At 34.6% G+C, this 14,675-nt stretch overlaps 1 protein-coding gene across 1 annotated transcript; it reads left to right on the top strand.

Annotated features, from left to right (window-relative positions):
• The first annotated feature begins 675 nt into the window (after positions 1-675).
• Positions 676-14,309, top strand: LOC127811733 (uncharacterized). Its single transcript, XM_052351888.1, has 13 exons — positions 676-1,005; positions 1,502-1,651; positions 4,156-4,326; positions 5,662-5,805; positions 7,200-7,305; positions 7,671-7,819; positions 7,945-8,070; positions 8,888-9,031; positions 9,485-9,572; positions 10,203-10,576; positions 11,873-12,196; positions 13,028-13,258; positions 13,943-14,309. The coding sequence occupies exons 1-13, from the start codon at positions 766-768 to the stop codon at positions 14,078-14,080; spliced, it is 2,385 nt and encodes a 794-aa protein (XP_052207848.1). The 5' UTR covers positions 676-765; the 3' UTR covers positions 14,081-14,309.
• Positions 14,310-14,675: the final 366 nt, after the last annotated feature.

The following is a 14,675-nucleotide window of genomic DNA, read 5'->3' as shown; positions in this document are numbered from 1 at the left end:
AACATTTTGAAAGTATAAGAGAGTTATTTGATGTAATAAAAAATACAGGAGATAAGTTACGCATGATTCTAAGTGTAGGGTTTCATATAATTTATCTTAAAAATAATTTTAACCTATTTTTATAATTTTAAAAATATTTTAAAATAATTTTATAATATTTAAAAAATATCATAAAAATGTTTTTATCGACAAGAATCATCTCTAATTAGAAAGAGAATTTTTTTATCTCTAATTTAAAATTTTTTAATTTTTAAAAATTTATTTAAATGTATCATAAAATTTATGTTTATTTTTATATTAAATATCTATTTTTTTATAATTTTTTATATTAAAAATTATATTTATAAAAAAATTCTTATATATTTTTTTCATGTTTATATTTTTTTTTTAAATATTATTTTATTATTTTCATTTCTTGTATTTTATTTATTTTCGTATTAAAAATTAAATATTTAATAAAAAAATTAATAGTTAATTAAGTCTTAAACTCTTTTTATTCTTAATTAAAAAATGAGTGGACATGGCAGAGCGAAAAAGTAACGGCGGGGAAAAATCACAGGAAACGAGTACACAATGGGCTAACCTTTCACTGCACCACAAGCCGCCACGTGTCCCCCCAACTACCAGGGAAACCCTCGCGGCAGTAGTAGAAGAAACAAATTCACATCTTCCACGCTTTCCCTGTCAGTTTCAAACAAACAGTGCTTCCTTCTTCCTTGCAGTCAGTGGAGGCCTAGTTTTCTCTCTAGATTGAGGTTAACCGCCATGGACGTGGCTGGCCAGCTCGTCTGCTGCGGGATCGACCATCTGCGCCACGCTCCGTCTCCTCCTCCTCGTCCGTCGCCGTCCGTCGTACGTATTCGGAGGCGGACCGGCGTCGCCGTTCGCGCCGTCGCCACCGAGCCCAAGCCGGCCGGCACCGGGGCCTCCAGGTCGCCTCCGCAGAAGCTTGTGAATGGATCGCCGGGATCGTCGCCCGCCAAGCCTGTCAATGGCGTTTCGACGGTCAGTTACGGAAAAACTGAGCTGATTTTCGGTTTAGTTTGTGCGCGAAGTAGTTAGTTACTTATTGTTTGAAGTAATTGACGTGTTTCTTGGTGAGAGTAAGAAAAATTAAAGCGAACTGTAAGGTTAAGTCTTGCGCTTTTGGTTGCGGAATGTCATGTTCGGGACTAGGAATCCTTTGTAAGAGAAGATGAGGAGCAGCTAACATTTCTTATACCAACAATTTGCTATTTTCTTGGACAATGAAACTAGAAAATGACAAGTATCTATTCCTTTCTTCCTCATTTTCTAGGTCAGTCACTAATATGAGGAAAATTTAGTCCACTTCTGTTAACATTTCTAAAATCAAAATATGAGGTTTCTTCCTCGTGTCTATTGGTAATTCAAGAAAGTGCAGTTTGAAAGTTAGTGCACTTGCTTGTACATGGAATTGCCATTTTCGCTTGATATGGTTAATCTTTTTGATATACTGATGGTTCAAAATTGGGAATCCCAGAGAATGGAAGATGTCTCAAAGGAGATCAAAAGAGTCAGAGCACAAATGGAAGAAAATGAACAGTTGGCGACTCTTATGAAGGGGCTTAGGGGTCAGAATTTGAGGGATTCCCAGTTTGCTGATGACAATATTCAACTTCGCCTTGTTGAGGTTTGTCTGTTCTATTGATTGCGCATTAATATCAAGTTTTTACTGGTGATTTTTGTATAATTTTAGTGTGATCATTCTGAAGAAAATAGAGCAGGTTCTAATGCACTTTACCAATTGGTTAGCTGTTGAAAAATATGTATACTGACCTCTCTCTCTCTCTCTCTCTCTCTCTCTCTCTGTAGTAACTTTAGCAGATAAAAAGATATAGCTTCATCTCAGAGGAGTTCCTAGTTTAGATTATGAAGCATTGAGTGGTCTATGGGTCTGCAGCCATTTGACCGGAAATCTTTCCCAGGAGAAATTCAATTCTGAGTTTCTGTTAGCTGTAATTTCCAGAGTTACCTGATTGTTGTATTCTTTTTAAAGTTTAAAATTGAGTTTGCCTATGAGTTTCTCAATGAATTTATGAATTAATATTTGTTTCTTTAATAATTTTTAAAATTTTAGTCAATCATTTTAAAAAGAATAGTAACTGATTTATTCTGACCAACTACCAAGGGAACATGTATACTCTAAAATAAAGCTATCAAAACTGTGCATGTAGTAGGTCTAGGAAGATAAGCAGATTGACGTCCAAGAAGAGGGTTTTGAGAATTTGGTTTAACTTTGATTTTGTCATTCTGGCAGAGCCGGCCCTATAGTAAGGCCAGCAAGGCGGCCGCCTGGGGCCCCCAAATTAGGAGGGCCCCAAATTTTAAAAATTTGTTATTTATATATATATATTTATTTTTAATAATAAATATTTTATTAAAAAATTATATACAAAATACAATTTGATAAAAATATCAATGATGATAAAACAAAATCTGTTGAAAAATCCTTTAGAGTTGATTATTTTATGTACACAGTTGATCAAGTCATTTCTTCACTTCAAAATAGGTTTGAGTAATTTGGAATATATAAAAAATTTCTATGCAATTTTAAGAAATTAAAATCAATGGATGAAGATGTTTTAAAAGGATATTGTTTGAATCTTAAAAATGTTCTTAAATTTGATGGACTTTCTGATATAGATGGTTTAGATTTATTTTTAGAATTAAGAGTGTTAAGAGAAACTTTTTAAAAGGAAAAAAATGGTACATTGAAAATTCTTCACTACATCAAAATAGTTGATTATTTTCCAAATGCATATATTGTTACTTATAGAATATTATTCACAATTCCAGTTTTAGTGGCTTGTGCTGTAAAAAAAATTTCAAAATTGAAATTGATAAAGTCATATTTGAGGTCAACTATGTCACAAGAAATATTAAATAGATTAGCTATATTATCCATTGAATATGGTTTATTAGATAAACTTAATTATGGAAATTTAATCAACGATTTTGTATCTCAAAAAGCAAGAAAATTTAATTTTACATAAAACTGAGTATAGTTCAACGCATATTTGTGGAATAAAATTTGCTCATTATTGGTGAACTTTACCTTTTTAGTGTTATCAATTTAATGCTTTATTTTGTTTTCTTCTATAGGAAAATCAGGAATGTATAGTTTTTTACTCGAGTTGCACTAACTTTCTTAGAGTTTTAAGAAAAAATTAGTTTTATTTATTCTTTGTTTATTGTAGTAGGTTGTTTAGCATTTTTTAATCTCTGAGACATTATATTTTAGTTAAAAATTCACTATCATTAAAAAATTATCAGATTTTGTAGTTGATTGAACTTCAACTTTTTTTTTAATTTAATGAAATGATAAAAAATTTTAGTAAAAAAATATATTATTTATTTTTTTATAAAAAATTAATACTCTTAAGAAGGCCTCTATAAATTTTTTCGCCTAGAGCCCCCAGATTGGTTGGGCCGCCTCTGCATTCTGGATGGGGATTATGACTATTTTTTGCAACTTTGTAACTTTTCAGTGTTATATAAGATTCATGTAGACTAACTATGAGAGAAAGAAACAATATTTGTCAGTGCAGGTCAATTAGTTTTGCCTTTGAAGCACAAATGTGGAAATGGTTAGGACACGTATTAGTTTTGCCTTTGAATCAAAAACTAACTTAGGTATGCACACATATACAAGAGTTGAATGTGGTTAACCTAATATGGGCATATGCCTTGGTCTTAGATGGACTTAATCTTGCTTTGGTATAATTTGTCAATTCAGGTTCTAAGATATAATTTCACCTTATTTATGATGGGAGTGGATAGCATTGGCAGAGAAAATCTGAAATGTGTATATGCTAGGGAACATGCTGAAAAAATAAAGTGGTTAGGTATTGTTAATTGTATCCAGCCTTATGATTAATCAATGAACTTTGGCCTGTTCATATTGCAAAAGGGACTTAGAGAGCTTAATAAGCTTGAAGCCAGTGGTTAAATTATTTCAGAAGAAGTTAATTAAATGTATTTTGCTATCAAATAATTCAAAGTTGTGATTCACACAAGGTTTTAGCTATGTGATCATAATATTTTAAAACTTCTTATGGACATGTGGAATACTGCATTCCATTTACAAGCAATTCACTGAGTGTGATGCTCTCTGCCGCTTTTATTCCTTTTTAGGTTGATGAAAGCAGTGAGTTTTTGCCTTTGGTGTATGATCCTGCTACCATCTCTGCATACTGGGGAAAGAGACCACGTGCTGTTGCAACTCGTATTGTGCAGTTACTATCTGTTGCTGGAGGTTTTCTTTCAAGTCTTCTCTGGGATGTGATAAACAAGAAGGTCAAAGAGGTAAATCTTTGTTGTGCTTCTGATATTTCACCTATTACTAGTTTTTTATCCTTATATTTGTTTCTGGTACAGTAAAAGGAATGTGTGAACTTCTGTTCTTTGGGTGACTTTATTTTCTCACTTTATAAATATTTCAATTTTACTGGAAACATCTCTTCACAAGTGAATTTTAAATTATCTTTAATAGCAAAGAGAGTGAAATTCTTTTTGCTAAAAGTTCCTTTCTAGGTCATCTTTACTTGATTGTATGTTGACCTTAATCCTTGTAAGTTTGTGATTTGTGTTTATTAGAGCAGGATTGTCAAAGTTTATGAGAAGAAGGGTCTAAAAGTAGCATGGCATGGAGAGATGAAATTTGAGTGTTGGAGACTACTTTATAGACAAAAGAAAAATTAGATCAATGTATTCCTTTCATGTTGGCAATCAAGGCTCTAATAAATGTGGAACTTGTACAGGCAAGTTACTTAAATTGGTAATTTCCCTGACACCTTTGCATGAATAATTTAATAGTAATGACATAAAACCCATGAAAAAATAAGTTGTCATTTTGTAATTTCAATTTTTGTAGCTGGAAGAATCAGAAAGTCAGCAGATACTTGTATTAGAACTATATATAATTTTGACAGCTGGAAGCATGTTGACTGTATGCAATTTTTATCAACTGCGCGCGCACGCACACGTTGAATAACGAGGCCACAAAATTAGGTCGCAAAATTAGAAGAATTTCTAACTTTAAAAGACAGATCTTTTTCCATGGCTAAAATAAAAGTTTTGGAACTCAGTAGGATTCAAGAAAATCCACGCATTGCCACCCCAGCCCTCACTGTTTAGATCAATTTATACCATTTTCCAGAACTTGTTTTAGTTTTTGATGCATCTATTATGTGGGAAAGTACACTTAGTTGCCAAGCCTTAATCACACTAGGTGGGAAAAACTTAGGGCTACACAAACAATATTAAACCAGTGTATAATAATGGAATCATATGTAAAGCTAAGCCAAATCTTAAGTCTGGATGTGATCCATGCTGTGCCAACCTCTACCATTGGTCACAATCAGCTTGTTTACCGGACACAACCCCAAAAATTGAAGTCGTCACCTGCTTGTTTATTAAGTGACTAGTCATGGTCCCTGTATAAGATAGCATTTTGACCTGTAACTGTATGAGCTCTGAACATCTCCGTAATTGGGAGATTATTTCACAAATGATGATATTCCATCTTATCATCCCTGTATCAAATGTGCTCACAGGTTTTAAATTTTGCCTTTACATGTCTACATTTCTTTACAAATTTTCCTTTTATGCTGATTACTGTTTTCAATTTTTAATAATTAGAATGAAGTCACTCGAGCAATTGAGCTAAGGGAGATTGTTACCTCTTTGGGTCCAGCATACATAAAACTTGGGCAAGCACTGAGTATTCGACCGGATATACTGTCACCTGCCGCAATGACTGAGCTGCAAAAGCTCTGCGACAAGGTAGGAGTGGACTTTCTTTTTATGCATTCCAGCTTCCATCAGGGGAACGTATGACCTGATTGAATTTTACTGAATCCAGTTATTATTATTTTGCTCTTTTTTACAATCAGGTTGCGCTCTCTCTGTTATAGCTAGGAGAAGCTCTAGCAAACTGTCTTCCAATATGAAAACCTTAAAAAATTCAGTTTGCTTTGATGCAATATAATGTGTGTATGTTTTAGAACTTACATCATATGTTCTCTTGTTTCTTGAAATGAACTTTTGAATTTTGTTAAAGATGAATATGATGATGGGTTCCTGAAAACTGTAAAGTGGGGCTGAGTGAGTTGCGAATTTTAGCATTGCTCTTAAATGTTGTTCCATGAAGTCACTTAAGTGACATTGGAGTATCATTGGATGCAATGCCCAATTTCCTTGCTTTGCCAGTGATGAAATCTCGATATTTTATTCTGTTGATTTCTTCTACACGTGGCTTTCTTGATGCCCATCCAACTACAAGCAGCTTCTGATCAAATATATTATATATGATGTCTCGTCAGAATTGAACACGTCAATGCAACACTTCTGAACATTATGAAATTGGTCAAAGCATGATCTGCAGTCACAGATCTGAAAATTTCAATGCAGTACTACTAGTCTACTAGAGTCATCTAGAGTTGTATAACATTTTGAACATTATGGTTAGTGAAACTTGAAGCAACAATTTAAGTAGTATAATTTAACATCTTAGCTGGATTCTGCATACCATGATTGCTTTGGGTAAAGATCATTTTCTCTTCATTTGACCGTGTAACGTTAGAAAGTGGGATATGTGCATATGTGTATATAGCTTACAGTTGACTTGATTTTTCTTACATGTAGCGTGTCTCAGTGAGTTACTTATGACAAAAAAGACAAAATTGTGTCAATATCTGAAAGATATAATGACCAGCAGTTAATTTGAGTGCTCTCACCTAATGAAAAACTGTGGAGCTGTGGGGATCAACTCCCAGCAGACGTGGATGTGCTTCTCACCAGGGATGAAAAGAGTGGGGATAAACCCAAAAATAAAAATAAAAAAAGAAGAAGAAGAAATTGAGGGAAGATTGTATGGAGACAAGCATCTTTTTGGCCAATTTATGCATTAGTAGAAGTTTCATTTGACTTCAATTCTGTTCTTAATTTTTTATTTCCATTTTTAAAATTTTGTAAAAAAAAAAAAAAGATTGTTTATAAAATTTTGAAAACAGAAACAAAAAACTAAAATGAAATTACAGTCAAACGAGCCCCTAGAAATTCAATTTTGGCAACAGTCAAAGAGTATTCTCAAATGTGTGTAGAATTAGATTTGTGATGCTATGGTATTATTTTCACTGACAATGCTGAGATTTTTTTTATCTTTTCAATATTTAAAGGTTCCATCATTTCCAGATGATGTGGCTATGGCTCTTATAGAGGAGGAGCTTGGTCAGCCTTGGTATAACATCTATTCTGAACTGACATCTTCTCCAATAGCTGCTGGTAATCTTGGCAGTCAATAAAATTACTTTACTAATTTATTTAAGATTGAGGTGTCCTCTCTCTCTCTCTCTCTCTGGTGGTGGTGGTGTCTCTCTATTTGTTAAGTTGGGATTTTCTAGTTTGGAAAAATGAACCGTGATTGCTCATATGTTTGTTCACTTAAAATGCCAAATATTTGAGTCTTCTCAAGCCTGAAATCATACTCATTTGCTCAACAACAACAACAAAATGCCAGCTTTTGATCCTTCAAATTTATTCCTGAATTTGTCTCTAAAACATGACTATAAAATGCGTGGCCTTGTTACTTATTTCTGAAGTTCATCAATTCCACATTGCTTATTCTTCTTGTGAAAATTCTTTTGCAGCATCTCTTGGACAGGTTTATAAGGGTCGGCTAAAAGAGAATGGGGACTTGGTTGCTGTAAAAGTACAGAGGCCTTTTGTCCTCGAGACAGTAACAGTCGATTTATTTATAATAAGGAATCTAGGGCTGGTTCTTCGGAAGTTTCCTCAGGTAATATTTTTAAATCACAAGTTTTGAAGTTTCTTTACCATTTTGGAATGGAGTTTGTCACTTGTTTGAGTGTCAAACAAATGTTTCAGTAATGTTTTTGCTCCAATGTCATTTTTTTCCCCCAGGTCTCTATTGATGTGGTTGGATTGGTGGATGAATGGGCTTCCCGCTTTTTTGAGGAGCTTGATTATGTTACTGAGGGTGAAAATGGAACACTCTTTGCTGAGATGATGAAAAAGGACCTTCCACAGGTAAGTGTTATCACCGCTAAGAGTTCCTAGAGCGAACACACCCCCCCCCCCCCCCCCCCCCCCCCCCCCAAAAAAAAAAAATAATAAATAAATAAATAAAAATACGCGCGCACGCACACACCCCGTGGTCTCTAACTTACTTGTGGATGATTTATGCTTGATTGGACCAACTAAACTGGAAACAAATCCAAAGCTAGACATGGTTTATTGAAGTCCAAAATCACTACCTTCCAAACATCTGTACAAGCCTTAAAGCTCTATAGTCCTGTTCAATGTTGTCAGCCTAAACAACTTTTTATAATCAGCAAAGATAAAATATGGCTTCCAAGGTGTCCCAACATTTGTTGTGCACCAATGGACAAGTTTTCTTATTTGATGATTGCTCAATGAATTAGAATAAACATATCCTTGAACTTTCTTTACAGAGTTCTTTATTTAGTTTATTCATGACCCTTGTCTATTATTAATCTCATACAGATATGTATAGTAATAGGGGGACACCTGTTCGAGTACCGCCTTGGCCAAAAGGATGTAGAAAAGAAAAGAGAAAATATTTTCAGTACTGAGTATTCGAAATTTTAATGTTCTTGAGCAGCTTTGTTTTCTACTTTATGTAAAGCAAAACATCTATTTCAAATAGCATCCAAGGATTCATGATATTGTCATATTTTTGTATCAGGAGCCTTCCCTCCTTTTCTTTTCTTTCAATTTCATTTACTGAATTGGGTGCTAGCAACATTTAAATGTTGCTCTCTCCCGTTTCCAATGTTGCTTTCAAGATATTCTTATAATATTCTATAAAATTTCACTGTTTCAGGTTGTTATACCAAAAACCTATCATAAATATACTTCAAGAAAGGTTCTCACTACACAATGGATAGATGGGGAAAAGCTTTCACAAAGTACGGCAAGTGATGTTGGGGAACTGGTCAATGTGGGAGTCATATGTTACTTAAAACAGGTATATGCTTCCAATCTGGTTTGCTATTATTTAGTGTTCATTCATAATATAATTTATTTATGATATTAGATCCTCCGCTCCTTTCTTTACTTAGTATTTACAGTTACAAGCCGGGGATTGAGCTAGAAAATGGTAAATATTACAGCATTGTTGCACTTGTCTTATGAAAGGAACTCACTTATGGACTGCCTGTCCTGTCCTTTCTAGTTTTGGATTGAAAAACTGTTGCGGAAGAAAATTAGAATTTTTATACCTCTCATGATCACTAAAGTTGGACTGTTTAGTACCCTGCCTTACGAGTCCTTGCTTATATTGTTTTAGTTCAACATGCTGTTGCTGCAAATGCATGTGGATGTTCTCAGGGGTTCTAAAATCAATTATGTTTTCTTGTATATATGGACGAACTCTTGTCATCAACCTCATGTTTACGCATTGCCACTTTGGATTTTGCAGTTGCTTGATACTGGTTTCTTCCATGCTGATCCTCATCCAGGGAATTTGATCCGAACACGAGATGGGAAGTTGGCTATACTTGATTTTGGTAACAATTTTCTTCATAAAATGCTGAAACATCATCTTTCCACACGGTTAAAAGCATTATAGACATTGTTTTTTGAAGTTAGTTCATGGATCTTAGTTTCACTTTCTACTAGTCAGTGAAGTTTTTGACTGGGACTCACTCTAAATCATTACTGATGAATATCTCGTCTCAAGAAGCAGTTTCAGGATTACAGTGCAACTTGCTGAAGATTAAAGTTGTTGAATGCATATCTGTGGGAGAAAAAAAGTGAAGCCATGGAACGTGGAATTTAGATAAAATCTACTGTTTACTTAATGAAATGACCTATTACTGTATAAGCTAAAGAAGTCAACTAGCATTAAGGAAGTTTCATAGTTGAATTGTCATAATTTTTCTTTGTGTTGATAAGAAACTGAACGCCACATTAAATGAAATGACAATTTAAGTAAAAAAAAAAAATACCCTGAAGAAAGATTTTTTACAAGCCAAACTTCACAGTTGCAAAGAGGATAAAGTATGCCTCCTGAATGATGCAGTGAACTTTTTTGATATGTTGGCATCTGCTTGGGGTGTGCAAATTAATTTTATATTTACAGTGTGTTAATGCATGAATAGGGTGGCTTATTCTAATGTATGCTCTTGCTTTGATAGGCCTAGTTACGAAATTAAAAGATGATCAGAAATATGGGATGATTGAAGCTATCGCTCACCTCATTCATCGGGATTATGGAGCTATAGTCAAAGATTTTGTCAAACTCGATTTCATTCCAGAAGGGGTTAATTTGGATCCTATCTTGCCTGTTCTGGCCAAGGTATTTGATCAGGCACTCGAAGGCGGGGGAGCAAAAAATATCAACTTTCAGGAGCTGGCATCAGACTTGGCTCAAATAACATTTGACTATCCATTTAGGATACCACCTTATTTTGCGCTTATAATTAGAGCAATAGGGGTGCTAGAAGGCATAGCATTGGTGGGGAACCCAGACTTTGCAATTGTAGATGAAGCTTATCCATATATTGCACAGGTATGGGAATACTATAGCTACATGGCCGTTCATTGTTGTATGATAAACACAAACACACAAGAATGCATGTGCTACATCACCCCACTTTTCCAAGAAACACGCGTACTTCTTGTTGTCAAACAACAGTGCTTGTCAGACACTCCATGATGAATCTTAGGGCTGCCTTCAAATATGTCCAATTATTACTTTTTATTTATGTAGAACTGGAAACTATTCAAACACATGGATGCATGTATCCACCGTAGGAAAATATGTCTCTTGCTTAATGCACACTTGAAGTATATTGAAAGTTTAAAGAAAAGAACTTAGAAACCTAATGAGGAAATTAGATGCTAAGTACTTGTTAATATCTCTCTTTATGGAGGTGCTAACTTTAGACTTCTAAAACCAGACTTCAAGTTATTTATGACTATAGCCCTCAAATAGAATGTAGAATGTGGGAGATGATCTTATAAATATTTGGGTATAAAAAAGAGCACCCCAGTGCATGAGGCTCTCCACTATTTGGGTATTAATGTAAAGAAAATGAAGAAATCATGAGTATTTTCAAATGTGCATATGAAATATATGTCATTGTCATGTTATGCATCACTTAATTCCTTTAAATTACTGTGTTTGTGCAGAATCTTTTCATGTTCACCACATTTTTGGTTTTTAGCCACTATAGGATGCAGTCTTGGCTTTAGAAACCATGTTAGTTTGCTCCTTGTTTGGATGGCTGTCTTTTGTGAATAGTATTCACATCACTTAACAGGATTGTAAATAATTATCAAACCTAATATAGTCGTATTTGGATGGATTACAGAATCCAGACTGAAAAAATTCTCTGTGTATTATAGTAATTATCACTGTGGCTAACATCTTGCTCAATTCATTTTATAATCCTAGTGAATATTTGGAAAGATCTTCCAGTGGAAAGTTACTGTCAGAAGATTTCTGGTATCCTTGATGGTTATGGTGTTCATTAAGTTAAACCATTTTTAAGGATCAATTTTTCCAGCTTGGCCAGCTGAAGACAATTTCCTTGCACGAAAATTTTTTAGTATCATCCTAGTATGGCTATTGGAAGTTGATGAAGCTATTTAAGTGTTTTGGCAAGAAGTCTTAGTGCTGAATAGCATTTATCAGAAAACTTTGTCCAACTTATTCAAGAAACCAGTTGTGGATTACTATTTCATTTTGACTTTTTCTATCTCATGATACACTCATTCCACATTTCTGTTGGGGTACTTTATAGATTAACTATAAATTTCTTCTGCTCCTCATTTTGTTTATGTCTTTTGATGGCAATGTCAGAGGCTCCTGACTGATGAATCCCCACGTCTAAGGAATGCTCTTCGCTACACAATATATGGGAAATCTGGAGTTTTTGATGCTGAAAGGTTCATAGATGTCATGCAAGCCTTTGAGAATTTCATAACTGCAGCCAAAAGTGGCGGTGGTGAGGATCTGAATGGGAATATGGCTGAGCTGGGAATTCTGCATGGTCAAAGTGGTTTTGTCTATCCTGGATTTCCATTTAGTTCAACTCAAACTGAGCAGCCAGTTCAAACAAGAGCTGCCTTAGCATTTCTGTTGTCAGACAAGGGGAACTTTTTCCGTGAGTTTCTTTTGGATGAGGTATTTGAAAGTAAATTCATTTATTCATCTAATTTGCAGCATTTACCAGACTTTCTTGATGTGTGACATTACTATTTTACATATTTGCGTATCACTACTAAGAATTGTTTTATTGTCACTGTCGTTGCTGTTTTCAGTAGCAATTTGGCAAGACATAATGATTTGCAGATTGCACTACTGCAAAAGTACCAGCAAGGAAAATAAGGGGAAAAAATGTAATAGGTCCTAAGTTATTGTTGAAACGCTGAAAACTTTCAGTTTGATTGGTAAAATATAATTCAATTGTTTCTTGTGTCATTGTTAATGGTTCAAGATTGCTATATATAGTGTCAATTCAGCATGAAGAAAAGATCAGTTCATTTTCTTTACTGCTACAGACTGAAACGGTTACCTCTAGACACTCCACGTATAAGATCCATGATTTTCCATGGTTCTCTTGAGTGTCTTAGTATTAACCTACAATCTATTGTCTGTTTCCCTTTTGATTTTGTAGTTTTAGAACATAATTCACTAAATACTTGATGTTTTCTATACATGCAAGGGCCAGGGGCCCTTTTTTCTTTTTTTTGATAAGTAAAGTCTCATAAAACTTAGCAGTCCTTTTCTGGTTTTTGTTTTCGTTTTCTGTTTTAAATTTGTTGTCTATTTTGCAGTAAATCATTATTCTTTCCCCTGCCTTAGTACACCAGAAGTACAAATTACTTGTCATTGTACAAGAGAACTGTATTGTTTAAGTCAGTTAATGTGCCTTGCTGAAATTGTTATACATTGTCTACAAGATGACATGATTCTTTAGCCTCCTCACCTTTCTGTTCTGGATATGTAAAGCAGATTGTGAAGGGTATTGATGCAGTTACGAGGGAACAGTTGGTAAGAATAATGGCAGTCCTTGGAATTGGAAATGCTACCCCAGTTTTCAGCATGGTTCCTGCTTTGGGACCTATTAGGCCTGCAGGTCTTCTACCTACGATAACTGAGGAGGACAAAGTTATACTAAACAATGTTCAGAAAATTATCGAATTCTTGACTGCAGGGAGCTCAGCATCAGAGTCATTAAATCAGGTATCGGACAGCTTTTCTTTTTTTTTTTTTTTGTTAACTCACGAAGAAACAAAAAAAAAATTGAAAAATGAATCCAAAAATACATGTATGGTGATCAAGAATTTTTAGGCACATGCATGATACAGCAAATTTCCCAATTAAAAACTAGTTCGCATACTTCTTGGTTGATTTTTAGTGATATAAGGCCATCTCTTTGCTTTTGTTCCCAATCATATAGATCATATTCTATATGTTTTCGATGTTTGTGAGTTTCCTGCTATAATTGTTGGTATTTGTCTAGTCTCACTACTCACTGTGCTGACACGAAATCATTTTTAGGTATAGTCAGCTCTAAATTAACCCTCTTCCCAACTAGTTTTATTGGTACACCGAACCGATTCAAACATTGTCACACATTGGTAGTAATCAGGGGTGGCAAATCAGACCTATGCGGCTGTATCCATGAACCCACCCTGTTCTTTTTGCCTGTGATAGTTGGTTTTAGGTCTTGTAATATTTCTCAAGGGTTGTAGTCAGGTTGGACCAAAACTAGCCTTCATGTAGATGGATTAGGATGGTTTCACATACCGGACTCAGGTTGGACCCGCTCCTCGCCACTTAGGAGAACTCTTTTACATTCAAGCTACATGTTCAAGTCCTCTCTTCTAATGGAGACACCATGTTTATTCCTTCCTTTTTCTGCAGGACACTGATATGACTCGGGTGGTCCAAGAACTTCTCCCGCTGTTGCCGGGCCTCTCCGCGACAGTGCTTCCCGAGGTGCTCAGTCGGTTATCTTCCCGAGTGTTGGCACGCCTAATCCGAGATACATTTTTACGTTGACACCGTAGGCTTGCTGCCTAAAGCTCGCCCCGCTGCAGAAACTGTACATATCTTGTTTCAGTGGTATATTACGCAAATGATGATGATTGCTCCATGAACTTTCTTATCTGGTTCATGGGGTTGGCGCGTTTGTATAATACCATTCTACCTGAGGCTGATGAAAATGTGTAGTTTCGAAGAGGACAGAACAGAACAGAAAGCTAACAAAGATTTTCTCTGGTTCTTCCCATTGTCCACTTCCCATGGCAGAAGCTGAGGTCAGTACACAGCTCCAGAAAATACTGATATTTAGGGAACACACACAACTACCGTTAAGTTGACTATATAACAGAAGTGGTCATTAAATTTATATTAAGGTATAAAAAAATTATTAAATTTTAATTTATAATAAAAAAATTACTAAACTTGAATTTAATATATAATTTTATAATTATTTTCAATTGTTATTAAACAAGATTAACGGAATATTGACGTGACTAATAACGTAAACAGTTAAATAATAAAAGTAATAAAATGTTACTAAATTTTATATTAAAATATAAAAAAATTATTAAATTTTATGATGAAGTATAAAAATGTTAATATTTTGTTTTTT

The sequence above is a fragment of the Diospyros lotus genome, chromosome 10 (genome assembly GCF_014633365.1).
Source record: "Diospyros lotus cultivar Yz01 chromosome 10, ASM1463336v1, whole genome shotgun sequence".
Taxonomy (NCBI): domain Eukaryota; kingdom Viridiplantae; phylum Streptophyta; class Magnoliopsida; order Ericales; family Ebenaceae; genus Diospyros; species Diospyros lotus.
This window is presented reverse-complemented; position numbering and strand designations above follow the sequence as displayed.